Source organism: Argopecten irradians, chromosome 4 (assembly GCF_041381155.1).
Source record: "Argopecten irradians isolate NY chromosome 4, Ai_NY, whole genome shotgun sequence".
NCBI lineage: Eukaryota > Metazoa > Mollusca > Bivalvia > Pectinida > Pectinidae > Argopecten > Argopecten irradians.
Window position 1 is genome coordinate 15,303,967 of NC_091137.1, and position 27,593 is coordinate 15,331,559.

The 27,593-nt window shown below is 37.3% G+C and overlaps 1 protein-coding gene across 3 annotated transcripts; it reads right to left on the reverse strand.

The window, feature by feature from the left end:
• Positions 1-12: 12 nt before the first annotated feature.
• On the reverse strand, positions 13-27,571 carry LOC138320722 (uncharacterized). 3 transcript variants are annotated; one of them, XM_069263892.1, is made up of 13 exons: positions 27,460-27,571; positions 20,733-21,810; positions 20,338-20,424; positions 19,300-19,467; positions 18,396-18,521; positions 17,666-17,894; positions 14,973-15,054; positions 13,755-13,821; positions 7,380-7,457; positions 6,901-7,014; positions 6,436-6,657; positions 5,756-5,856; positions 13-4,748 (listed from the first exon to the last, which is right to left on the reverse strand). In XM_069263892.1, exons 2-13 carry the CDS (start codon positions 21,739-21,741, stop codon positions 4,650-4,652), a joined length of 2,382 nt encoding a protein of 793 aa, XP_069119993.1. In that variant the 5' UTR covers positions 21,742-21,810; positions 27,460-27,571; the 3' UTR covers positions 13-4,649. The 3 variants fall into 3 exon arrangements, with proteins under 3 accessions (XP_069119993.1, XP_069119994.1, XP_069119992.1); XM_069263893.1 differs by lacking the exon at positions 27,460-27,571 and adding an exon at positions 27,236-27,254; XM_069263891.1 differs by lacking the exon at positions 27,460-27,571 and having other exon boundaries at positions 20,733-22,281.
• Between the last annotated feature and the right edge of the window lie 22 nt (positions 27,572-27,593).

Below are 27,593 nucleotides of genomic sequence, written 5' to 3' on the forward strand. Positions count from 1 at the left end.
ACAAATCACAATCACACAATTTGGTGACATCTTTTAATCAATGACAGAACAAGAATTCTAACATACAATTCCAAAATTAAAAAGAATTCCCTGACGTAGTGTTGGCCAATCATGATGTATTCAGTATCTAGGCTGATTCCGGAAGTTAATTGCGCAGATGCCCAATATGTGAAACAGCTAATGTATCCGCGTTGACTGTTTAGACTACCTTACAATACACACTCAGACACTTGTTCATGCAAAAAATGGTGGTATGTTTTGTTGAAAATAACAAGGACTCAATGACTTTTTTGAACATTTTGGTGCCAATTTCATAAACATTCCTAAAACATAGAATTCTACACAGGAAAGCATTGTAGAAGTTTATAGTTAGGATCCCCTTAACTTATTTAATGCTTCTCATTGAAGAATTTTATGTTATGGAATTCCTTAAAGTTTAGGAATTTTGATGGTTAAGATTATGAAGAAGATATTCAAAGCACTTTGTATGCTTTTCAAGGTGGTGAATTTCAAAAAGATCACCAAACTACTTGCACTACTAAATGTAACATATCTTAGTCATGATTATGCTAGTATTATTCCAGGCAAGTGTAAGGCCAATGCAGCTGGTGGAACTTGATAACTAGTATTATATAGCAAAACTGTTTGTACATTATAAATTATGTTTTAAATCTTAGGTGCCATGGAAACATTTTCAAAAAAAAAATCACATCGCTCCATAGGCTGCCCTTCCTTTACTTCCCCCCAAAGTTTCAGATGATTGCACCTGTGGAACTTGAACAGTTGAAAAAGTATATTTTAAGATGGAAACTTTGGCATCAATCCTACATCTTGGACTGACAAAAAAACAACCAATATTTGGGGAAAACCATAATCTTACTTGAAGAACTTGAAAAGAAATTTGAGATACTTCTTGTGCTGGAAAACTGTGATTGTCATGTTACAAAACAGCAGCGGCTGAAAAATAACAACACTGTACGAGTTGCTCTTCCTTTACACTCCTACATTTTTTACCAATCATACCAGTGAAACTAAAGCAGAAGTTTCAAATATGTTTTTCAAAATGGCAGCAGTGGTGGCCATCTTTGATTTTAGACTAAGACAAATAACAACACCTGGACCATCTAGGGATTATTCCAGGCAAGTTTCTGCTCATTTCTACTTGTGGAATTTGAGAAGGTCTTGTATTGGAAAACAGTGCACAATCATGTTAAAAAAAAATATGTTGTAGAAGTTGTGCGAAGTGTAATATTTTTTCTGCTACAACAGTAGATACAGGTTATCCTGACCAGCCACGTTAGATGACCTTCATTTTGTGATACAGCACAACAACAAAATTTAACTTTAATTTATATAAGATATTTAATGATATAACAATTTTTGATTATAGTGAGTATTTTCTCATACACTGAAAATATGAACACTATTATAAAACACTAAACTATAGTGAATATGCACACTTAAAAATATAAATAAAATAAAATGCCATTTCTGAAACATTAACAACTAGTTTAAACAGAACATTTTTGTCAGTGTACCTTGAATAGCAGAAAACTTTTGTATTTTCATCAATTGGACTTTGACAATTATGAAGGTTATAAGACTAACAGTATCACAATACTAAAAGTGTCACATTTTACTGAACTATAGTAAAACTCACTTAGAACAAACATGAAGATGTATATATAAAATTTCTGTACAAGAAGTTTGTTGTATTGGTAGAAGGAATAGAAATAAACATTGTTTTAATTTTGTTATACATAACTTTGTTTTCAAACGACTCTGGCAAAAGGAACAGACTTACTTTTATTTAGAAAATGCTGTAAACATACTTATCCTAGCGCTGCTGCTTTTCGTGCTGACTTTGAAGTGCGGAGTCATGTACAGCCCTAAATTTAGTTTTTTTTCTGTATTGAACCTATACAGTATATCATATGTATTAGTAAGCATACACTTTGCTGAAAACATTTAGATAAGGTGATGAGTGATTGGTTGAGTGTAAAATTGCTAATAAAATGAGGTGAACAGACGCAAGAATGTATTTGTTATACAAAAATATTTGTTGTATAAAAATTGCAGTACAAATAGTTATATAAGTAGCAGTTTGACACATATACAGTACATGTACATATTTTTGTCTATGGTACCGATACCGAGGTAGATGAACAATTACCGCTATTGTAATGAAAACTTTATCACAGAACATGTACATTTACATTGTATTTTTGTACTTCTATGACTGACGCATTCAGTCTGTAGTTTAAAACCAGGAAAATACTTGTGTATGGTGAACTACAATGTCATAAAATGCAAAATAATTAGAGAAGTCAGGTTTTTAATATGCAAACCATTTCATACGTTGATGAAGAAAGCTGCATTGTTTATTATATAAAATGGCTAGTATGTGTTTCAATAGTATTTAGTTAGCAGATATTTTTTATTACGTTCACTCAAGTCTGACTAGCAAACAAACAATAGACAATGACAATTTTCAGTCTTGCTAGACACATGTACAATGTTATACAATAATATGTGTGTTTTATGTAAAAACAACAGTCATGATCACTCATATCGGTTAACAAATGATCGAAAACAATGCCAGACATGCATCAGTTAACATATTAGCTTTTAGTCTTGAGTTAACAGCTTCAAATTGTTTATATAACAAGAGGCCCAGAGGGCCTGTATCGCTCACCTGGTTTGTAATGCCTAGGAATGTTCTGAATACAAGTTCATTGTTTCTTTTCTGAATTCCCTTATTTGGCCCCACTCTTTCAGCTCCAGGGGGTCAAAGCCCAAATTTATACAAATTCTGTTAACCCCAAGGATGTTTCTAGGCCAAATTTGGTCACAATCCATGCAGAACTATATGACTATTAGCGATTTACAGGATTTACCTCTATTTCCCCTATTGGGCCCCGCCCCTCCTTCCCCCAGGGGGTCAGAGCCAAAATTTATACAAGTTCTGTTCCCCTTCTCCCAAGGATGTTTGTGGCCAAATTTGGTTACAATCCATGCAGAACTCTAGGACAAGTAGCATTTTATAGGATTCACCTTTATTTCCCCTATTGGGCCCCGCCCCTCCTGCCCCCGGGGGGTCAGAGCCAAAATTTATACAAGTTCTGTTCCCCTTCCCCCAAGGATGTTTGTGGCCAAATTTGGTTACAATCCATGCAGAACTCTATGACTAGTAGCGATTTAAAGGAAATGTTGACGGACGGACCAGGTGAGCTAACAAGAATTATTAAAAATAAGCCTACCATGATCAGTAGTAAACAAAACATTTCTAGATTTAATTTGCCGTTGTAAGCTGTTCACGACTCACTGACCAGGTTAATTAGTTACATGATTTTGGTTGTAATCACGCATGAGGTAATGATCAATTATATACTATCAAAAGTGGTCATCATATGGAATTTAGCTACCAATATACTAAGACATATATTTATAAATATCGGAATTGGACAATGCCGTAATTTAGCGAGATGGTTGGTTATTCCCTAAAACTCTAGCGCCAATACCTTATATTATAACTTTTGTTTTGTACAACAGTTTCTTAAATTGCTGCTGTTTATTTCAATGTTAAATTTACCGATTGACCGGTTACTCGGTCGGAAGATTTTCGGAGTAACCTGTTAGCAAACTCTGACCCGTTTGACAACCCTAGTTTTAATTCTTTACACTGGTAACTCTAGATAAAAAAAACCTAAGCAAAAATTGCTAAAACCTTTCTTTTTTCTTTAGCAAAAAAGAAACATTTTTAGCAGAACGCACCTAGTGCCCGACAAAATTACTAAAAATATGAGTGATTTCTACAATAGCATGTAGAGCAAAATTTGAGATGCTTTTAATTGCTAAAAGTAAGCAAAACAAGAGCCCCATGGGTCTTAACAGTCACATGAGTTTGTTTAGAATGAAACAAAGACATATAAATACTAATATACTGGCCCTTGAAGTCGGTCAGATTTTATAAACTTGACTTTTTAATCTAAGAAGAGTATTTACTTCATCAAACCTGTGAACTCAGAAATGTTTTTGAAATTTTAAGTAATTTTGACCCTGTTTGGCCCCGTCCCGCTGGTCCCCTAGGGGATCAGCGAGGACTGATATGGATGTTAAAATAATATATCTCAGGCTAATAATTCTAATCAAGTTTGACTCGTTTCCTATGAAAATTGTGCAAATAATGTTCATAAATGTGTTTTTCATATATAAACTGAAGTAAACTTGACCCCCTCCCCAGGGGGAAATGTGAGACCCCAGGGTCATATAATTCACTTGTCTTCCATTAGCAAAATGCCCAAAATGCTATCCAAAGTGTGAGCACAGCTTTATATATGATATTTCTTTCTAAGTGAGTTTGTTATATTTAAAATTTATTGTAAAGGTGTATTCAACTTATACATTATCGGTTGTTAAATGAACAAAACCTTGAACATAAAGCATATAAAATATGCAATGAGTAAAATTCTGGTCATGGAAAATACAAGATAAAAGGAAAGAAATCAAAATCTCTATCAAACCTGTTAAGTCTTTTTTTATTTTGGTCAGGAATATTTCCTGTTTCCATCAAGATCACTTGTAAGGGAGATAACTGTATAATGCTGAAAAGGTAACATGTTTTTCTACTGCAGAAAACCTGAAGCTGTCTATATTACTGACTTCAGCTGATCAAGTTCCATTGATAGTTGTTTGAATTCCTCCATAAAAGCTTCCTCCTCTTCCAATATAATCAACTGTCTCATCTCCTGTTAATTAAACATCATAAGATCATCTCCTGTTAATTAAACATCATAAGATCATCTCCTGTTAATTAAACATCATAAGATCATCTCCTGTTAATTAAACATCGTTAGATCATCTCCTGTTAATTAAACATCGTTAGATCATCTCCTGTTAATTAAACATCGTTAGATCATCTCCTGTTAATTAAACATCGTTAGATCATCTCCTGTTAATTAAACATCATAAGATCATCTCCTGTTAATTAAACATCATAAGATCATCTCCTGTTAATTAAACATCGTTAGATCATCTCCTGTTAATTAAACATTGTAAGATCATCTCCTGTTAATTAAACATCATAAGATCATCTCCTGTTAATTAAACATCTTTAGATCATCTCCTGTTAATTAAACATGGTAAGATCATCTGTTAATAAAACATCATAAGATCAACTCCTGTTAATTAAACATCGTTAGATCATCTCCTGTTAATTAAATATCGTTAGATCATCTCCTGTTTATTAAACATTGTAAGATCATCTGTTAATTGAACATCGTAAGATCATCTCTTGTTTATTAAACATTGTTTGATCATCTCCTGTTAATTAAACATGGTAAGATCATCTCCTGTTAATTGAACATGGTAAGATCATCTCCTGTTAATTGAACATTGTAAGATCATCTCCTATTATTGAACATTGTAAAATCATTTCCTGTTAATTAACATTGTAAGATCATTTCCTGTTAATTAACATTGTAAGATCATCTCCTGTTAATTAAACATTATAAGAGGTATAAACTGTCTTTGTGAAACTAATGGCTATATTATTCTATTGTTGATTCTTCTGTTATAGCAATTGTCAGTGCATTGCCAAATCATTTGCTCTTTTGTTTTCATTTTGTCCCAAAATTTCAAACATGTGTAAGTACAAACCAATAAAAACTTATAACTTCTGACAGTACTTAGTATGGTCGGACACCAAAATGGCTGGCAAATGTGCAGTTTTGAGAAGTAGAACATGGAATCATACCAGAGCAGTGAGTTGAGACGTGTGTGGTCCAAAACGATAGAAACATTCCCCATCTTTTAGTGTATGCATGATTCCATGAGACACAGGTTTAACAGCGACCTCTGCAAGATAGATATGTTTCTCAGCGGACAATTCATACTAAGATTAATATCGTAAAAAACCCAAAATCCATAAAGGCCCCTGGTCAACCATTTGGATCTGTGATCAGTCCTAAATTAGATAAAAACAATTGTAAGAGACAAGTGAAATGAGACTTTTCACTAAACAGTTCTATCTGAGAAAGTACAGTATTGGGGAACTTTAACTGACTTCAATCATAACATTGACATGTAGGATCAAGATATAACATCGTTGAGAAAGACGTTTTCAACATTTTCTTAAATAGCTGTAAATATCAAGAGCTGGCAAACTGATAGTAAGTACCAGGTTTGGATAAAGATGCATAAAATTGAAATTGAAAAAAAAAAAGAAAGAAATCTCCCCCTACTCACCAAATTAAAACTGTAAAATGCACTTGCCCATTATATACAAGTGCTGACTAAACCCGCAAAAATATACCGATAGTTAAACATTAAAAAATATTTTCCTATTCCCATGGATTTGCTACAATAGTAAGACAGATTTGAGTGTATGAAAACATTCGTTCATTCCCAGTATTACATGAAGATAAGTTTACTTACCAGCAACAAAGCGGTCTTTGATGGCTACGAGAGTGTTAGTATGTTCATCGTGCTCCACGACAGGTGTATATATAACATCAAACATGGAGTGGAGAACACACGGGGAAATTTTATCTGACATCATCCGGTCTACGCCAATACGGAACTCATCGCGATCATCTCGATTCATTTCCACACCTTGAACCGTACTAGAAATCCCGAAGTAGATCTTCCCTCCTTTCCCTGAGCAAACACAAACATGGATACATGTCATACCATTACAAAGTCCTTTCATACTACAAAATTAATAAATTTTGCCAAAGACACGCCAGTTTAAAATGGTGCAGAAAAGCAAGAGCACAAAAAAACATCCACCTATGTACAATCATCACCAAATAACTGTCCATGTGAGACACCTTAACAACTTAGCCACTACCAAGATTTTAAATGATGCTTTTATTTCTTGAATGGTAAATGATAGCCTACCACTGTTAAGGAGCCCACAGACATGCTTGGCGATGACAGAAGACGACACTTTGAAGATGGATTTGTTTGGTCTTAGCTCATGTGTAGTATCATTCTCAAACTCCACCTCAGAACCTTAAACATACAAACAAATAATAACACTCAACTAATAACAAATGTCATAATCATCATTGGCCTGAATTAATAGATCAACTTTTTCAGCCAGTTTTAAAGAAATAATGTGTCCAACATGAGATGAAATACAACTAGGGATGATTATGTATTAGTCTTAAGTTTTAAAATACTATCTCTTTGAAGCAAAAAAAAAAAAAAATTCTAATTGTAATTCTAGTTTTGCTTTCAATAAAGAAATACGACTTGTTGTGTAACGATTCCATATATGGAAAAAACATGTAAAGTAAATGTTTCCCATAAACAATACATCTCTATAATTACATATGACCACATTGATAAGGTAGAGATCTGATTTATAAGCTTACCCAATATGAAGGAATTGTTGGTTGTTTGTCCATAGTAATGTGTGGCGTCAATGGTTGTGACAGGCCTGGTAATGTCATCTGTAATAATACACAGCTAATCAACACATAAATGTTGACGAGTGCTGGTTTACATCATTTAACTGAACATCAAAATTTACTATTTTTATAACTGACCAACTAGGTCAGGATGACCTATTGTCATCGTGTTTCGTGCGCCGTCCGCCATCCGTCGTGCGCCGAGCGTAAAACTATTTATACAAAAGCCTACTCCTCCTAAACCCTTGAGTGAATTACATCCATATTTGGTGTGAAACATCCTTGGGGAAGGACAATCATATTTTATATAAATGAGATAAGTCAGACCCCTAGGGGCAGAGGGGTGGGGCCCCAAAAGGGCAAATTTTCTTAATTTAAGCTTTTAAATCCTACTCCTCCTTCATCCTTGGATGGATTTCATCCATATTTAGTGTGAAACATCATTGGGGACCGACAATCATATTTTATATAAATGAGCCTGGTCCGACCCCTAGGGGCTGAGGGGCGGGGCCCCAAAAGGGCAAATTTTCTTAATTTTAGCTTTAAAATCCTACTCCTCCTTCATCCTTGGATGGATTTCATCCATATTTGGTGTGAAACATCATTGGGGAAGGACAATCATATTTTATATAAATGAGCTTGGTCCGACTCCTAGGGGCTGAGGGGTGGGCCCTAAAAGGGCAAATTTTCTTAATTTTAGATTTAAAATCCTACTCCTTCCTCATCCTTGGATGGATTTCATCCATATTTAGTGTGAAACATCATTTGGGATGGGCAATCATATTTTATATAAATGAGCCTGGTCCGACCCCTAGGGGCTGAGGGGTGGGGCCCTAAAAGCGCAAATTTTCTTAATTTTAGTTTTAAAATCCTACTCCTCCTTCATCCTTGGATGGATTTCATCCATATTTGGTGTGAAACATCATTATGGATGGACAATCATATATTATATAAATGAGCCTGGTCCGACCCCTAGGGGATGAGGGGTAGGGCCTTAAAAGGGCAAATTTTCTTAATTTTAGCTTTAAAATCCTACTCCTCCTTCATCCTTGGATGAATTTCATCCATATTTGGTGTGAAACATCATTGGGGAAGGACAATCATATTTAATATAAATGAGCCTGGTCCGACCACCTAGGGGCTGATGGGTGGGGCCCCAAAAGGGCAAATTTTCTTAATATTTCTTTATGGCCCAATTCCTGTTTTCAGGTTTCGGTCTCCGATCTCAATGATTTTATAAGGGTTTAATTGATGCCGAACAACATACAACATTTTCGTAAAGATTTTTGGTATTCCAAGATGGCCGCTGGCCCACTTCCTGTTTTAAGGTTTCAACCTCCGATCTCAATGAAAATTGGTCTATAGGGGTTTTAATTGATGCCGAACAACATGAAAACATTTTCATAAAGATTTTGGTATTCCAAGATGGCCACTGGCCCACTTCCTGTTTTCAGGTTTCAGTCTCCAATCTCAATGAAAATTGGTCTATAGGGGTTTTAATTGATTCAGAAGGGGGAACTTTAGGTGAGGACAATCATATTTTATGAAGGACCGAGCTAAGACCCATGGGGATAGTACGGCGGAGGTCCAAAATGGGAGCTTTGCTGAAATTTGGCTTTAAAATCTGACGACTCCTCATATTAATCCTTAAATTGGTTACAACCATATATGGATGAAGGGCTACCAAGTTTGTTCAACAAATGATATTTACCTATTTCAGAAACTTACATATTCAACTAAGGAGTTCCTTGTATTGTTTATATTAATCGTTAACCAATTTGCTTTATACTGTGACTTTGTTGTTTTGTGCCATGAGTGTTAAGGCCCATGGGCCTCTTGTTTCTAGCGAGTGAAGTTTTTTTTTATAACTTTGATCTGAAATGTAAATCACCATTACAGAGTTCAGATCTGATGTCCAATTAAACCAGCAAAATACAATATTCACATTACCACTGCACAGTTCCTTTATGTTGCTACTATGCCCCAATGTATAATATTTTCCAGTATTTACATTGGCAGTTAGGCTCTAGCGTACCGATACAAAAATCAAGAGGCCCAGAGGGCCTGTATCGCTCACCTGGTTTGTAATGCCAAGTAATGTTCTGAATATAAGTTCATTGTTTCTTTTCTGAAGAAATTTGGATATTTACCTCTAATTCCCCTATTGGGCCCCACTCTTTCTCCTCCAGGGGGGTCAAACCCAAAATTTATACGAATTCTGTTAACCCCAAGGATGTATCTGGCCAAATTTGGTTACAATCCATGCAGAACTCTAAGACAAGTAGAATTTTTTTAGGATTTACCTCTATTTCCCCTATTGGGGCCCCGCCCTTCCTGCCCCCCGGGGGGTCAATGCCAAAAATTTATACAAGTTCTGTTCCCCTTCCCCCAAGGATGTTTCTGGCCAAATTTGGTTACAATCCATGCAGAACTCTAGGACAAGTAGCAATTTATAGGATTTACCTCTATTTCCCCAATTGGGCCCCATCCCTCCTGCCCCAAGGGGGTCAGAGCCAAAATTTATACAAGTTCTGTTCCCCTTCCCCCAAGGATGTTTGTGGGTAAATTTGGTTACAATCCATGCAGAACTCTAGGACAAGTAGCAATTTATAGGATTAACCTCTATTTCCCCAATTGGGCCCAATCCCTCCTGCCCACGGGGGATCAGAGCCAAAATTTATACAAGTTCTGTTCCCCTTCCCCCAAGGATGTTTGTGGCCAAATTTGGTTACAATCCATGCAGAACTCTAGGACAAGTAGAAATTTATAGGATTTACCTCTATTACCCCTATTGGGCCACGCCCCTCCTGCCCCCAGGGGGTCAGAGCCAAAATTTATACAAGTTCTGTTCCCCTTCCCCCAAGGATGTTTCTTGCCAAATTTGGTTACAATCCATGCAGAACTCTAGGACAAGTAGCGATTTACAGGATTTACCTCTATTACCCCTATTGGGCCCCGCCCCTCCTGCCCCCTGGGGGTCAGAGCCAAAATTTATACAAGTTCTGTTCCCCTTCCCCCAAGGATGTTTCTGGCCAAATTTGGTTACAATCCATCCAGAACTCTATGACTAGTAGCGATTTAAAGGAAATGTTGACGGACGGACAACGGATTAAAGGAAATGTTGACGGACGGACGGACGGACGGACGGACGGACGACGGACGACGCCGCGCCATGACATAAGCTCACCGGCCCTTCGGGCCAGGTGAGCTAAAAATCAAAAGGTTCAAAAGGTCAAAAAATGACTGGGGTTTACGTCAGTATGATAACTAACTGAAGAATATAATATAATCTGAAAATTGATCAATATGTAAATATATTCTTATTAAAATATTTGAAATTGATTGAAATGTTGTACTTATCGTTGTATATCCTGTTTCATCAATGGGACTAATTCATCTACTGTTATTGTTTAGTCGGTTGTCCGTGGCAACATACCGGAAGTTGCAAGAACTCAACTCTTTCGCGCCAAATAATTGGCTGTTGCATCAAATGATATTTTTCACTATACAAATGTATAACTTTTATTTTCATACTTTATTTTTCACCTTTTTTTCTTTTGATAACGGGAATGACTATATTAAATGTAAATACAAGAGGCTCAGAGGGCCTGTATCGCTCACCTGGTTTTTTGTTAGTAATTATCACAAGACTCTGACAATTAGAAAAATAAGCAAAATTGACTCCCAAAGTTTAATTTTGAATCACAACCATACAATGATGCTATTGATACCATACAAATATGCTATTCAATACATAGGTTCAGAGACAAAGTAATTTATATGAAAATAGTAGCCTAATTGACCTTTTTGACCTCGCATATATTGCTGTTTAAGGCCAGGGGGTAAGCCCTATCATTTGTACAATTTCAAATCCCAACCCTAATAAGGATGCTACCATTGCATTATAAGTGCTCTTCCATTCTTAGTTGCAGAGAAGAAGTCGTTTATATAGAAATAGCTAAATTGACCCCTTTTAACCCCACCCTTCAGGCCCCCGGGGGTCAGCCCCATCATTTGCAAAATTTTGAATCCAAACCCTATAAGATGTAACCATTGCATTATGAGCGCAATCCCATGTTAAGTTGCAGAGAAAAAGTCATTTATATGGAAATTGACCACTTTTGACCCCGCCCCTCAGGTCCCGGGGGGTCAGCCCTATCATTTGCTCAATTTGGAATCCCCAGCCTACAAGGATGCTACCATTGCATTATGGGTGCTATACCATGCTTAGTTTCAGAGAAGAAGTTGTTTATATGGAAATAGCCAAATTGACCCCTTTTGACCCCGCCCCTCAGGCCCCCGGGGGGTCAGCCCCATCATTTGCGCAATTTTGAATTCCCACCCTATAAGGATGCTACCATTGCATTATGGGTGCTATACCATGCTTAGTTGCAGAGAAGTCATTTATATGGAAATAGCCAAATTGACAGCTTTTGACCCCGCCCCTCAGACCCCCGGGGGGTCAGCCCCATCATTTGCGCAATTTTGAATTCCCACCCTATAAGGATGCTACCATTGCATTATGGGTGCTATACCATGCTTAGTTTCAGAGAAGAAGTCGTTTATATGGAAATAGCCAAATTGGCCCCTTTAGACCCCGCCCCTCAGGCCCCCGGGGGGTCAGCCCCATTATTTGTACAATTTTGAATCCTCACCCTATAAGGATGCTACCATTGCATTATGGGTGCTATCCCATGCTTGGTTTCAGAGAAGAAGTTGTTTATATGGAAATAGCCAAATTGACCCCTTTTGACCCCGCCCCTCAGGCCCCCTGGGGGTCAGCCCCATTATTTGTACAATTTTGAATCCCCACCCTATAACGATACTACAATTGCATTATGAGTGCTATCTCATGCTTAGTTTCAGAGAAGAAGTCGTTTATATGGAAATAGCCAAATTGACCCCATTTGACCCCGCCCCTCAGGCCCCCGGGGGGTCAGCCCCATCATTTGTACAATTTTGAATCCCCACCCTATAAGGATGCTACCATTGCATTATGGGTGCTATCCCATGCTTGGTTTCAGAGAAGAAGTTGTTTATATGGAAATAGCCAAATTGACCCCTTTTGGCCCCGCCCCTCAGGCCCCCGGGGGGTCAGCCCCATCATTTGTACAATTTTCAGTTAGTAGCCCATAAGGATGCTACCAGTCAAATTTTGTTGAAATCCGACCAGCGGTTATGGAGAAGAAGTCGATTGTTGACGGACGACGGACGACAGACGACGGACGCCGGACGCCGGACGCTGCGGTATCCCATAAGCTCACCTCGGTCCTTTGGACCAGGTGAGCTAATAATTTTAACATTTTGTCATATTTTTGACATGCATTGGTGTGTAACATACATTGGGTGTTCTAGCATATCTATCATGGTGCGCTAATGCTCACCATTGGCTATGCTAGAAAACCCAATGCATGTCAAAAATATGACAACCAATGCTTAAATGCAAGCAAAGTTACTGGCTTATCATGATCACAAATAACTAGAACACTGACACGTCAGAAAGGGCCCCGCTATGTGTCTGACGTGCCAAGATGACTGATTTGCAGCCTTTTTGATTCTAATCATATCATGTAGCCATTTTGATTCAAATCATATTGACTTTAATTAATATATTAAGCAATGAATAATTTTATTTATTATGTCATAACAAATTGTTAATAAGTCCAAAAATGGAAAATGTGTCCACAACCTTTGATGCAGTGACCCCATGATCTTACCTTTGGTCAGTCAAAACTTTGGTGAGTTGACTTCTTGTTTAATTCTGAACAAATCTGCTTCATTATAAATGTTGTAGCAAAATGTTCATGAGAAAATATTTTTTTTAAATTTGACCTTGACCTTTGACTTAGTAACCTTTAGTAACTCCTTGTTTAATTCTGAACAACTTTGCATCATAATGTTATAACAAAATGTTTATCAGTTATAACAAAATGTTTATCAGTTAAGAGCAACAACATTGTGATTTTTTTTAAATGTTAAAATCCAAGATGGCCGATTTTTTTAATTTAATTTCAGCCTGAAAAATTACCAAGCAGATCTAGGATGGATGGGGAATCATCATGTAAAATATGGGGAAAATACTCCACTCCCTTCCATCATTAATGTGCAAAAGAAAAAAAACGGACAGACGGACGGACGGACAGACGGACAACCTGATTACTATAGGGCACCCGCATTTCGATGCGGGGCCCTAATTAGATGACAAGCACAGATCATTAAAACAGAAGTGCTTTAACAATCATAGTCATTGATACAGAACGTCACTACAAATGATGCTCTTTAATCTATTATAGATGATTTCTCTATAACGCAAATATTTGCCCAAAAGGTGACACAAACCTGAGTTTTCTCGTGTGTGTGAGACCAGGCATGAATCCTCTTCATCTGAATCATCAGACCAGGCTGTCTGTGAGAACATTCAGAAAATGTTGATAGATTTTAGGTCATGTGATCTAATAACTAACTAATAAAGTTGCTCAACAATTTATGCTTTAATATAAAGTTTGATGACATCTACATTTGAAGTTATTCAGATAAGATGATGACGTCCAAGTATGATAGGACAAGATAAATGAGTTTAGCCCCAATCTACCCCTTTAATAACTGGCCCTTCAATAAAAGAAATGTAGGGCAAAAGTCGCTCTTGATAAAAGCCCCTTACGTAAGCCCCTTCTTTATTTTTTGTTTTTTTTTGTTTTTAAATTTTGAAATATTTTATCAAGCTGTTACAGGAATGTTGGTGCTATCAGAAAAGAGTGTCAAACAAAATACATTGCATGTGCTGTGATCATTTGTATCCTTTGAATTATTGATATCAAAGAAGGATTAACAAAAGATGTACATATATGTTCATATAGACATTTGAATGTTATATATAGAAGAAGCCATTAGTGTTTTCTTGATAAGAAGACACCTACTTAACAGGCTAGACACCTACTTAACAGGCTTACAGCTTGATGTTTGTATAAAGGATTACGTACACTATATATTTAGTAAAGTATGTTTAATTCCAAAATATTTCTATTACATAGTGTCATAATTATTGAAACATAAAAATAATTTTATAATTTTATATTTTTTTTCAATCAACCATTAAGTAAGTCAAATAATCCAGTAAATTTCTGCATTTGGCCTTATTTTAACCATATTTTAAAAATTAGATTATTTAAAATGAAAATAATTTTTCATCACCAATTTTTTTTTTAATATGAAGGGGCTTTTTTCCTCTTTTTCATTAGTATGGAGGGGCTTTTGTCCTAGGGGCTTATGTCCTAAGAAGCTTTTGTCCTGAGGGGCTTTTGTCCGTAGCGCTAAAGGTCAATCGGGATCAGCATTCATTAACTTAGCACAATCAAAACTCTTAATTTCTTCAAACTTTAAAGTCTGATTTTTACATCTTTTTTATTTACAAATAAATAACAAGTTCTGATACATTAAACATGCAGCCAGTCTGAACTTTTATAATAATTAATGTGTTTAAAATGAGGGCCTGACAGCAATTATTCATACTCGTATTGTTCTTTTGGAGAGATACATACCCTGACGATTCATGCTTACCTCATATAATCTCGACTGGAAGGATGCAGTTTTTGAGTTTATATCTCCTACACTATGAGCCTGAACAAACTTGACAAACTCACTGAAATTCAAATCTTCAACATTAGCATTTTAATTTGCCTTCAAACTTCAAAAGTTTACATAGTAATAATAATAGAAGCCATGCAAAAGACAATCTCAGGGGAATATCATCATTCATAGCTTCAACTTGATTATTGTTTCATTGAAAAAATTATCATTTCTCCTCTATCTTTGTGTTTAAATACAAATCTAACTTCCTCATATTACACTACATACACATTAACAGTACATAATATCTTAATTATATAAGTTCTCATTTCTTCTTGCATCTGTTTGGATAGATATATGTGGGTTGTTTATAAAACAATTTAAAGGGACAATTCAGTCTAAGAGTACATTAAAATTTGAATTTATATCGGAAACAAACCAGTTTTAATCGAAATTATATTAGTTGGTTTTACTGTGATATGCCAGAAAAGCCCACTGTCAAGAAATGTATATGAAATGTTCAAACTCGCTTGCTGTCCGCCATTACACATTGTGGACGGTCGTCTTGAATGGTGAACCCCGGCCATTGCCAGTGTAGTCAAGACATTTTGCCTAAAACTACTCAAATTGCTCTTACAGTAGTGTATTTACGTTATTAGGTGTATGTTTTTTTGTCTAAATATAATTTCATCAACTCCTGAGTGGTTATGCATTGCATTTATTTAAATGTATGTGACTTTGGCTCGGGGTATGGGTATACGTACAACATACATGTTAATACCTGGTTAATTGTATTGATCAACGATTTAGAATTTCAACGGCATAAATAAAAAATACATAAACAATGTAATGGAATTTGTCACTATTTCTTGTTATATGTTTAATAAGGAATGTAGAACAATACATTTATGTCATATTTTGCTTCGTGGTTATGTTACAGAATTAGCCTCACTGAATTGTCCCTTTAAAGATATATACACATCTCATATCATATTTACTATATTATCATTTTTCCCTGTAAAAGGCAATGTTAGTAGCATTTTATTTATAATGCACATTACAGAGTTTTTTGCTCCTGGCCATTGGGTAGCTGTTAACCGTTATGTCACGAGTTTGTAAGTGTAACGTCATACAATGCAAAACATTCCTACACAAACTCAGATCGTAACACTTTTACATACCTACCCACAACCGCAACTTACTCAGAATACTACATTGAGACACCAGATGCAGAAAAAATGAGATTTTCAGAAATGAATTTTATATCAACACTGTAAATTAGGGACAGCTGTCAATTTTGCAGGGTCCTGTGTGTGCTTGACCTAAGTGACATTTTACAATGAAACAAACATGATTTAAGAAAACAATATCAACTATAGACGTAAACTCAATCAAGAAGGAATAGAGACAAACAAGAGAAATATGATTACCACAATGTGTTTATAAGTGAAAACCAAAATTGTGCTTATTATATAAGTGGACACTATTTGACAGATGGAAAAATTGAAACAAGAGGCCCACGGCCTTAACGGTCATCTGACTACCTTGGCAATAGCTGTATAGGAAATTAATTAGATATGGTGTCATGTTTAAAAAATAAAAGCACTTGGTCATGACCATGTAAGGATCATTTAATGGAAGTTTTAGTCAAACTGCATGGGTAGAACTTCCAGAAGTTCAAAATGTGTTTTCAAGATGGCATCTTGGTTTTCGGTTCAACCCGACAAATAACAACACTTTGTTTGGATAATGTCAATATCCTTAAAATCATTCAGATAAGTTCCAGCATAAGTTCAAACTATATTTTCAAGATCGCGGGAGTGGTGTCCATCTTGGATTTCAGATCAACATAAGATATAAAAACAGTTGGTCACGACCATGACAAGGATCATTTCATGCAAGTATCAGCTAAATCACACTGGCAGAATTTGAGAAGAAGTTCAAAATTCAAGATTTTAGAATATTTGACCCCCCTGACCTTGATAGTTGGTCAAGGTCATTCATTTCAATAACTTTGGTAACCCTTCATCCCAGCATGGCACAGGCCAAATATGAGTACCCTGGACGTTTTGGTTAGTTAGAAGAAGCCATTCAAAGATTTTAGCCTATTTGACCCTTGTGAACTTGACAGCAGGTCAAGGTCATTCATTTTCATAAATATGGTAGCCCTTCTTCCCCGCATGTTACAGGTAAAATATGAGTACTCTGGGCATAATGGTTATTGAGAAGAAGTCGTTGAAAGATTTTAGCCTATTTATCCCTTGTGATCTTGAAAGTAGGTCAAGGTCATTTATTTTCACAACTTTGATAGCCCTTCATCCTCGCATGCTACAGGCCAAATATGAGTACTCTGGGCCTAATGGTTATTGAGAAGAAGACGTTCAAAGATTTCAGCCTATTTGACCCCTGTGACCTTGAAAGTAGGTCAAGGTAATTTATTTTCACAACTTTGGTAGCTCTACATCCCAGAATGCTACAGGCCAAATATGAGTACTCTGGGCCTTATGGTTATTGAGAAGAAGTCGTTTTAATGAAAAGTTTACGCACGGCGCACGGCAGTGCATGATGACTATAGGTCATCCTGACCCTTTGGGGCTAGGTGAATACTTTATATAAAACTTTCGTACCTTGGACAGTTCTTGAGTTTTGGGTCTAGGTGAATACTTTATATAAAACTTTCGTACCTTGGACAGTTCTTGAGTTTTGGGTCTAGGTGAGTTTTGTTTAAATTTGGAGGCGATCTGCCAGAGTCACTTCTTCTCTGTCTGTCAAGTGAACGTTTTCGTTGGAGTGACAATGATGGTTCTGTGTCAATCTTGCGTACAAAGATACGAAGTAGATGTGTACAAGCGTGGTAAATCTTGCTTTTCGTGCTGCCACGCTGAAGTAGTACTTTCATAACAGTCTCAATACCTATAGGCCAAGAATATCACTTGTTATAAACTAGCAACGTCATTACCTTGTGAGGCAGAAAGTAACTCATTTGTTTTACCATTAATCCCACAAAATTTTTGGTGCATTTCCCTAGAAACAAGTTTTAACTGAAAATATATGCAATATTATAAAATTGATTCAAACTATATAAAGTGTACATGCAGGTAAATATGATGACTTTTTACAATATCTATAAATAGAGCTTGGAGTTATCACTTGGAAATAACTCACCTGGTTTTATTTTGTTTGCTGTTGATTTTTCATGAGACATTTGCACTGAGGTAAGAATTTATGTAAGTATTACATTTTCGCCAAAGTAAATTTTTCAAAGTGAAAAAATTCAGAAGAAAGTTATTGTCATCAAAATGGTAGTGAGTGGAATGGTCTAATAAGCAGTAGACTTGTGAATAAAGCAGTAGAGTTATGTTGCATGATGATGGTAAGATTTGTCGCTGGTTATATTAAGTTTGGAGAGATTACCTTCATGGTGGTAAAATTTGTCTCTAGTCGTATCGTTTTTGAAGAGAATGTTACACAGACAATTCAGGCATGCCACCAAAGCATTGCTGGAGTCAGACGGAATCATCAGCAACTTGGAAATGACGTCTACAAAAAATCAGAAAATTAATTTATACTTATGGTTTACCTCCATCCATTTCTTCAACCATAATTCTTCAGTCAAAAGTGATAACTCGGAAAACTTATGCTTTATTTGAGTTCCGCTCGGTATATGTTACTTTTGGGCTTTTATTTTCAATGGAGCAACATATTTTTTCCACAAGTATTAACTATAACACAGTTGAGCCTCTTATCTTTTATTCCTAGAACTATAGAACTCAATTCCATTCCAACTATTCCATAAGTCTCATCTAACTTCACAGTATCATTCACTTCATTCCATTACTTGGATTACTTAATGTATAACCACGAATACAAGGTTCAATGGTACAGTGTAATTCAAATGCTTGCATCTACCTGGTAAATCTTTCTATAATCTTCACCTATATGTTTGATAAAGTTGTAAACAAACATTTTTCCATAGTTACTAAATTTCACAATTTCCATTTCTATGTATAATTGTGAGGATTAAGTTTCATGAATTTAAATGAAATGTTACTTCATTAAAAAAAATATTGTGGATGATATCATAGCTGATGTTACTCCCATAACATGAGAGTCGACTGGTAAGCCATTTTTAATCGGACGTTATTTTGTTAGACACGACATAATGTTCTAAATGTGTCTCGTCGTGCTATACCTCTAACATTGTTGGAGTAAGCTGATGTAAACTTACTTGATCGCAAAATTCTAAAAAATAAATCACATGTGATAAAGTTGGTTTACAGTACTTTACACAAGATTCCACAGCGATTGAATGACTCACCCAGAACGCATTCAGTAAGGTTGCTATTGGAGATGCTAGTTGACATCTTACTATAGAAAGCAATGTTTGTGACCAGTCTGAGTACATAGTGAATAGTTTCTGGTTCAGGACAAGCATGGAGAAATGTCTCCAGGGTTTCTATTCCACCCAGCTCAACCAAAATCTCACCTGACAAAAAAATGTTAATGATGTTAATGATACTCAATAAATATCATTTACCAACAAGATAATTAATCTACAATAAATATCATTTACCAACAAGATAATTAATCTACAATAAATATCATTTACCAACAAGATAATTAATCTACAATAAATATCATTTACCAACAAGATAATTAATCTATAATAAATATCATTTACCAACAAGATAATTAATCTACAATAAATATCATTTACCAACAAGATAATTAATCTACAATAAATATCATTTACCAACAAGATAATTAATCTACAATAAATATCATTTACCAACAAGATAATTAATCTACAATAAATATCATTTACCAACAAGATAATTAATCTACAATAAATATCATTTACCAACAAGATAATTAATCTACAATAAATATCATTTACCAACAAGATAATTAATCTATAATAAATATCATTTACCAACAAGATAATTAATCTACAATAAATATCATTTACCAACAAGATAATTAATCTACAATAGATATCATTTACCAAGAAGATAATTAATCTACAATAAATATCATTTACCAACAAGATAATTAATCTACAATAAATATCATTTACCAACAAGATAATTAATCTACAATAAATATCATTTATATATAATTACCAACAAGATAATTAATCTACAATAAATATCGGCAGAGACAATGATGCATTAACATTATGATTGTCAATTTGATAATTGAGAAAAATAAATTTCATCAAAGATAAAAATCAATTCAAAAATTACAATGAACAAATAAAGAATTGTGAAACTTTAAATAAGATTGTATGAATGGATACTTGTGGCGTCATTTACTTGATGGCCATGTTTCTACTCCTTAATGAAGTATCACTTACATGCTGGAATACTTTTCTGGCACATATTAGAGAGGATGGAGGCTGCCAGTTTTGGAATGACATGATGGCGTGGTGAGGGCTCAACTCCTACAACATAAATATTATATTAATGTAAATTGGATTATACGCTACCTTGAACAGTACCTTATTATTACGCTTCACCAAAATGAAATGACAGTGCATATAGAATTATACAGGGAATCTTGCTTTCGGTTGCGATGCTGTAACCTCATCTTGGACTATCAATACGAATATAGATGTTCTGACATCATTATCATTATTCATAATTTAATAAATTTTTAATTTTTGTTAAGAAAATGTAGTGGATCTTAACATAGCATATCACATGAAATGGAAACTATGAATTTGATATTTAATTAATCTAAATCAAATACCTGCCAGTTTACACAGGGATATCTGCGGAGAGTATTTGCTGGTACCTATATGGTCGGGTAAGGTGTAAACTTCATTACATGGTAAATCCATCTCATAACCATAGTCCAGGGCCCAAACTTTCATCTTCCATTGGTCGACTTTGATGACCCTCGCCCGAATGTAAAACGATCTGTCAGAATCCAGTATCCTCCTAACAACAACTGTGTCACCCGCAGTACATTTAGTAGGTTGCAGATGTTCATCTTCCAAAGCCATTTGTATGTCACGAACTGTTTCAATGTTGGCCATGCCAATATGTGCCCAAAATAATGGACCATCAATGACTTCAGACACGAAAATGTCTTCCCATTCTTCTATATCTTCTGTTTCACATTGGACTTCATTCCTGTTGGGCCAGGCTTGATGTTGGAAGTTTTCAAGGAGATGATCAGTGATATTTATATCTTTTTCAGAATCACTAGTATCAAATAGTGAACAAATTTTCAGGTTGTCCGGTAAAAGGTCCAGATATTTCAGCTTAAGTTTTGAGAGTTTGTGTACTTTGTCATGTAACTCCGAGGACAAGGACTTGGTCTGTATTCTCCCAATCAAGTGCTTGTTTTCACAAAGCTGCTGAAACTGATTGGAGAATTTGGATGTAAAATGATAAATGTTACCTTTGACATCTAACAAATACAACAGGCGTCTCATGACATCATGTGTTATCATGTTTTGCAGGGGTCCAATAGAGAGTTGTGAGAGAAACCAAAGACATTTCAAAGCTACATCAATAGAAGCTAGTTCAGAATGGTTGTCTAATGATGAATCTATAGTCAGCAAAATTGATTCTATCAGTCCTCTGTCCATAAACATTTGTCTTATAGTGCCATTTTTGTCATTTTTCAGAAATTCCTGAATGACTGTCAAAGAGGCAAGTTTTATGCTGGAGTTTTCCTTGACTTGGGTCAGGTCCATATGATACTGGAGTAAGCGTGAGGCTATTATCTTCTCACTCATCATACTGCTCATTTTCTATGTTTACTAGTTGTAGCTTTCTTTCAACTTTGATCATATGTAATTACGAATATCAAGCAGGATCTGAAAGAAAAAATGAGAGTGATATTCATCAAACAGTAAACAATCTTAAATCTTTGAAAAAACAAGAGGCCCAGAGGGCCTGTATCGCTCACCTGGTTTGTAATGCCAAGTAATGTTCTGAATACAAGTTCATCGTTTCTTTTCTGAAGGAATTTTAATATTAACCTCTAAATCCCCTATTGGGCCCCACCCCTCCTGCCCCCAGGGGGTCAGAGCCAAAATTTATACAAGTTCTGTTCCCCTTCCCCCAAGGATGTTTATGGCCAAATTTGGTCACAATCCAAGCAAAACTCTAGGACAAGTAGCGATATATAGGATTTACCTCTATTTCCCCTATTGGGCCTCACCCGTTCTGCCCCGGGGAGCCAGAGCCAAAATTTAAACAATTTTCTGTTCTCCTTCCCCAAAGGATGTTTCTGGCCAAATTTAGTTACATTCCATGCAGAACTCTATGACTAGTAGCTATATATAGCGATTTAAATGATTTACCTTTATTTCCCCTATTCGGCCCCACCCCTCCTGCCCCAGAGTTTCAGAGCCAAAATTTATACAAGTTCTGTTCCCCTTCCCCCAAGGATGTTTGTAGCCAAATTTGGTTACAATTCATGTAGAACTCTATGACTAGTAGCGATTTAAAGGATATACCTCTATTTCCCCTATTGGGCCCCGCCCCTCCTGCCCCCAGGGGGTCAGAGCCAAAATTTATACAAGGTCTGTTCCCCTTCCCCCAAGGATGTTTGTGGCAAAATTTGGTTACATTCCATTCAGAACTCTATGACTAGTAGCGATTTAAAGGATTTACCTCTATTTCCCCTATTGGGCCCCGCCCCTCCTGCCCCCGGGGGGTCAGAGCCAAAATTTATACAAGTTCTGTTCCCCTTCCCCCAAGGATGTTTGTGGCATAATTTGGTTACAATTCATGTAGAACTCTATGACTAGTAGCGATTTAAAGGATTTACCTCTATTTCCCCTATTGGGCCCCGCCCCTCCTGCCCCCGGGTGGGGTCAGAGCCAAAATTTATACAAGTTCTGTTCCCCTTCCCCCAAGGAAGTTTGTGGCCAAATTTTGTTACATTCCATTCAGAACTCTATGACTAGTAGCGATTTAAAGGATTTACCTCTGTTACCCCTATTGCGCCCCCCCTCCTGCCCCCGGGGGGTCAGAGCCAAAATTTATACAAGTTCTGTTCCCCTTCCCCCAAGGATGTTTGTGGCTAATTTTGGTTACAATCCATGCAGAACTCTAGGACAAGTAGCGATTTAAAGGATTTACCTCTATTTCCCCTATTGGGCCCCGCCCCTCCTGCCCGGGGGGGACAGAGCCAAAATTTATACAAGTTCTGTTTCCCCTCCTCCAAGGATGTTTGTGGCCAAATTTGGTTACAATCCATGCAGAACTCTATGACTAGTAGGGATTTAAAGGAAATGTTGACGGGACGGACGGACGGACGACGGACGCCGCGCCATGACATAAGCTCACCGGCCCTTCGGGCCAGGTGAGCTAACAAGAGGCCCAGAGGGCCTGTATCGCTCACCTGGTTTGTAATGCCAAGTAATGTTCTGAATACAGGTTCATTGTTTCTTTTCTGAAGGAATGAGAATATATACCTCTAATTCCCCTATTGGGCCCCGCCCCTCCTGCCCCTGGGGGGTCAGAGCCAAAATTTACACAAGTTCTGTTCCCCTTTTCCCAAGGATGTTTGTGGCCAAATTAGGTTACAATCCATGCAGAACTCTATGACTAATAGCGATTTATAGGATTTACCTCTATTTCCCCTATTGGGCCCCGCCTCTCCTGCCCCCGGGGGGTCAGAGCCAAAATTTATACAAGTTCTGTTCCCCTTCCCCCAAGGATGTTTGTGGCCAAATTTGGTTACATTCCATGAAGAACTCTAGGACAAGTAGTGATTTAAAGGATTTACCTCTATTTCCCCTATTGGGCCCCACCCCTCCTGCCCCTGGGGGGTCAGAGCCAAAATTTATACAAACTCTGTTCTTATTCCCCCAAGGATGTTTGTGGCCAAATTTGGTTACATTCCATGCAGACTAGTAGTGATTTAAAGGATTTACCTCTATTTCCCCTATTGGGCCCCACCCCTCCTGCCCCCGGGGGGTCAGAGCCAAAATTTTACAAGTTCTGTTCCCCTTCCCCCAAGGATGTTTGTGGCCAAATTTGGTTACATTCCATGCAGAACTCTAGGACTAGTAGCGATTTAAAGGAAATGTTGACGGACAGACGGACGCCGACGGACGCCGACGGACGACGGACGCCGCGCCATGACATAAGCTCACCGGCCCTTCGGGCCAGGTGAGCTAAAAATGAACCTGTGATAATCAACAAGAGATCCCATAGGGATCTTGGCGCCCACCAAAGAATGATCTATGTCTGACAATGGAAAGATGGATCTTTTCCCTGCTTTTCAAACTTTTTCAAACACACTTCATATAAAATATGAGACAGATTGCTATAGTACTGTCTAAGAAATAGTGGTAACAAACTTCAACAATGAAATCTAAGATGGCGACCGGTTGGCCATCTTGTTTACCGATCAGTCCCGAAAGGCATTATGCTTCAGTCCTAAAAGGTACTATGCACAACTAGGGTACAAGGGGAACCTACACATAAAATTTGAGAAAGATCCTTTAAGTACTTTCTGAGAAATAGTGTTAACAAACTTTAACAATCAAAATCCAATATGGCCGTCGGTCGGCCATCTTGTTTACCGATCGGTCCCAAATAACAATATGCACAACAAGGGTCCTTTGGGAACCTTCATATGAAATTTGTGAATGATACCTTCAGTACTTTTTGAGAAATATCGGTATCAAAATCCAAGATGGCCACCTGTCGGCCATCTAGTTGATCGATTGGTCCCAAAATGCAATATGCACAACTAGGGCCCTAGGGGAACCTATATATGAAATTTGAGAAAGATCCCTTCAGTACTTTTTGAGAAATAGCGGTAACAAACTTTAACTATCAAAATCCAAGATGGCCACCTGTCGGCCATCTTGTTCACCGATCAGTCCCAAAATGCAATATGCACAACTAGGGTCCTAGGGGAACCTGTATATGAAATTTGAGAAAGATCCCTTTAGTACTTTCTGAGAAATAGCGGTAACAAACTTTAATTATCAAAATCCAAGATGGCCGTCTCTAGGCCATCTTGTTGACCGATCGGTCCCAAAATGCAATATGAATAACAAGGGCCCTAGGGGAACCTATATATGAAATTTAAGAAAGATCCCTTCAGCACTTTTTGAGATATTGCGGTAACAAACTTTAATTATCAAAATCCAAGATGGCCGTCTCTAGGTACAACTAGGGTACAAGGGGAACCGATGACCGATGGCAAGGGGAACTGTTGACCGATCGGTCCCAAAATGCAATATGCACAACTAGGGTCCTAGGGGAACCTACATATGAAATTTGAGAAAGATCCCTTCAGTACTTTCTGAGAAATAGCGGTAACAAGAATTGTTAACGTACGGACGGGAGGACGGAAGGACGACGGACCACGGACGAAAGGCGATTTGAATAGCCCACCATCTGATGATGGTTGGCTAACAAACAAGAGGCCCAGAGGGCCTGTATCGCTCACCTGGTTTGTAATGCCAAGTAATGTTCTGAATACAGCTTCATTGTTTCATTTCTGAAGGAATTTTAATATTAACCATTAAGTCCCCTATTGGGCCCCACCCCTCCTGCCCCCAGGGGGTCAAAGCCAAAGTTCTGTTCTCCTTCCCCCAAGGATTTTTATGGCCAAATTTGGTCACAATCCAAGCAAAACTCTCTAAGACAAGTAGCGATTTATACGATTTTATCTCTATTTCCCCTATTGGGCCCCAACCGTCCTGCCCCTGGGGGGCCAGAGCCAAAATTTAAACAATTTTCTGTTCCCCTTCCCCCAAGGATGTTTGTGGCCAAATTTGGTTACATTCCATGCAGAACTTTATGACTAGTAGCGATTTAAAGGATTTACCTTTATTTCCTCTATTGGGCCCCGCCTCTCCTGCCCCCGGAAGATCAGAGACAAAACTTATACAAGTTCTGTTCCCCTTCCCCCAAGGATGTTTGTGGCCAAATTTAATTACAATCCATGCAGAACTCTAGGACAAGTAGCGATTAATAGAATTTACCTCTATTTTCCCTATAGGGCCCCCCCTCCTGCCCCCGGAGGGTCAGAGCCAAAATTTATACAAGTTCTGTTCTCCTACCCCCAAGGATGTTTATGGCCAAATTTGGTTACATTCCATGCAGAACACTATGATTAGTAGCGATTTAAAGGATTTACCTCTATTTCCCCTATTGGGCCCCGCCCCTCCTGCCCGGGGGGGGGGGTCAGAGCCAAAATTTAAACAAGTTCTGTTCCGCTTCCAAAAAGGATGTTTGTGGCCAAATTTGGTTACAATTCATGTAGAACTCTATGACTAGTAGCGATTTAAAGGATTTACCTCTATTTCCCCTATTGGGCCCCCCGCCCCTCCTGCTCCCAGGGACCAGAGCCAAAATTTATACAAGCTCTGTTCCCCTTCCCCCAGGATGTTTTGTGGCCAAATTTGGTTACATTCCATGCAGAACTCTATGACTAGTAGCGATTTAAAGGATTTACCTCTATTTCCCCTATTGGGCCCCGCCCCTCCTGCCCCCGGGGGGTCAGAGCCAAAATTTATACAAGTTATGTTCTCCTACCACCAAGGATGTTTATGGCTAATTTTGGTTACAATCCATGCAGAACTCTATGACTAGTAGCGATTTAAAGGAAATGTTGACGGACGGGACGGGCCAGGTGAGCTAAAAATGTCTCAAAATGCATTAAATATAGTAAAACATTAGGAAATTTGATTTTACCATTAAAAGCAAATGTAACGAATTGATTTCAACAATGTCCAAGACCAAATATACGTAATTTTTCAGGTTTTTTTTTTTTTTGTAATCACAAAGATTTACAAGAAATTTACCACGCTCTCCCTCCGAGACCAACTGTGAAGTTTTGAAAAAAAAAAAAAAAAAAAAAACCCAATTACACATCAATGATTGATTGATTTTACAACATCTTTTGACTAAGTTGTATCAAGACACAGGCCGTTTTCAATTATACGGTTTGACTGGTTGGACCTAAGTGTTCGTTTATTAATTAAAGACGGACCTGGGGCTTTTACATTGTTTTCAGACGAGCCTAAGCAAAGCCCTCACAGGCCTGTATCAAAAACTGCAGGTCCGTCAAAATTTATAATTGAAATAATGACTTAAACCAATGGCCGAACCGGTTGTTCCGAATAAACGAAAACGACCACAGTCTTGACAAGAAATCTGAAAAAAGAAAGCCGAAGTGACTCTCATCCAAAGTGCCGAGATGTCCCGATACCCGTGAAATGTGTTTTGCACGCTAGATTGGCTTTACTCTTCCCTCTAACTACTTACATTGCGTTTTGTTGGGTACATAACACTCAACATCATTACTTTAGAAAACATGGGCCGTTTACGATTATACGGTTTGACTGGTTGGACCTAAGTGTTCGTTTATTAATTAAAGACGGACCTGGGGCTTTTACATTGTTTTCAGACGAGCCTAAGCAAAGCCCTCACAGGCCTGTATCAAAAACTCCAGGTCCGTCAAAATTTATACTTGAAATAATGACTCTAACCAATGGTCGAACCGGTTGTTCCGAATAAACGAAAACGACCATGGTTTAAACTAAAATTGAAAAACAAGCTTCTGCGTTTTGTTGGGTACGAAGCGAGCTGCAAAAACCTCTCTCAATCAGACGCTTATTGGTTG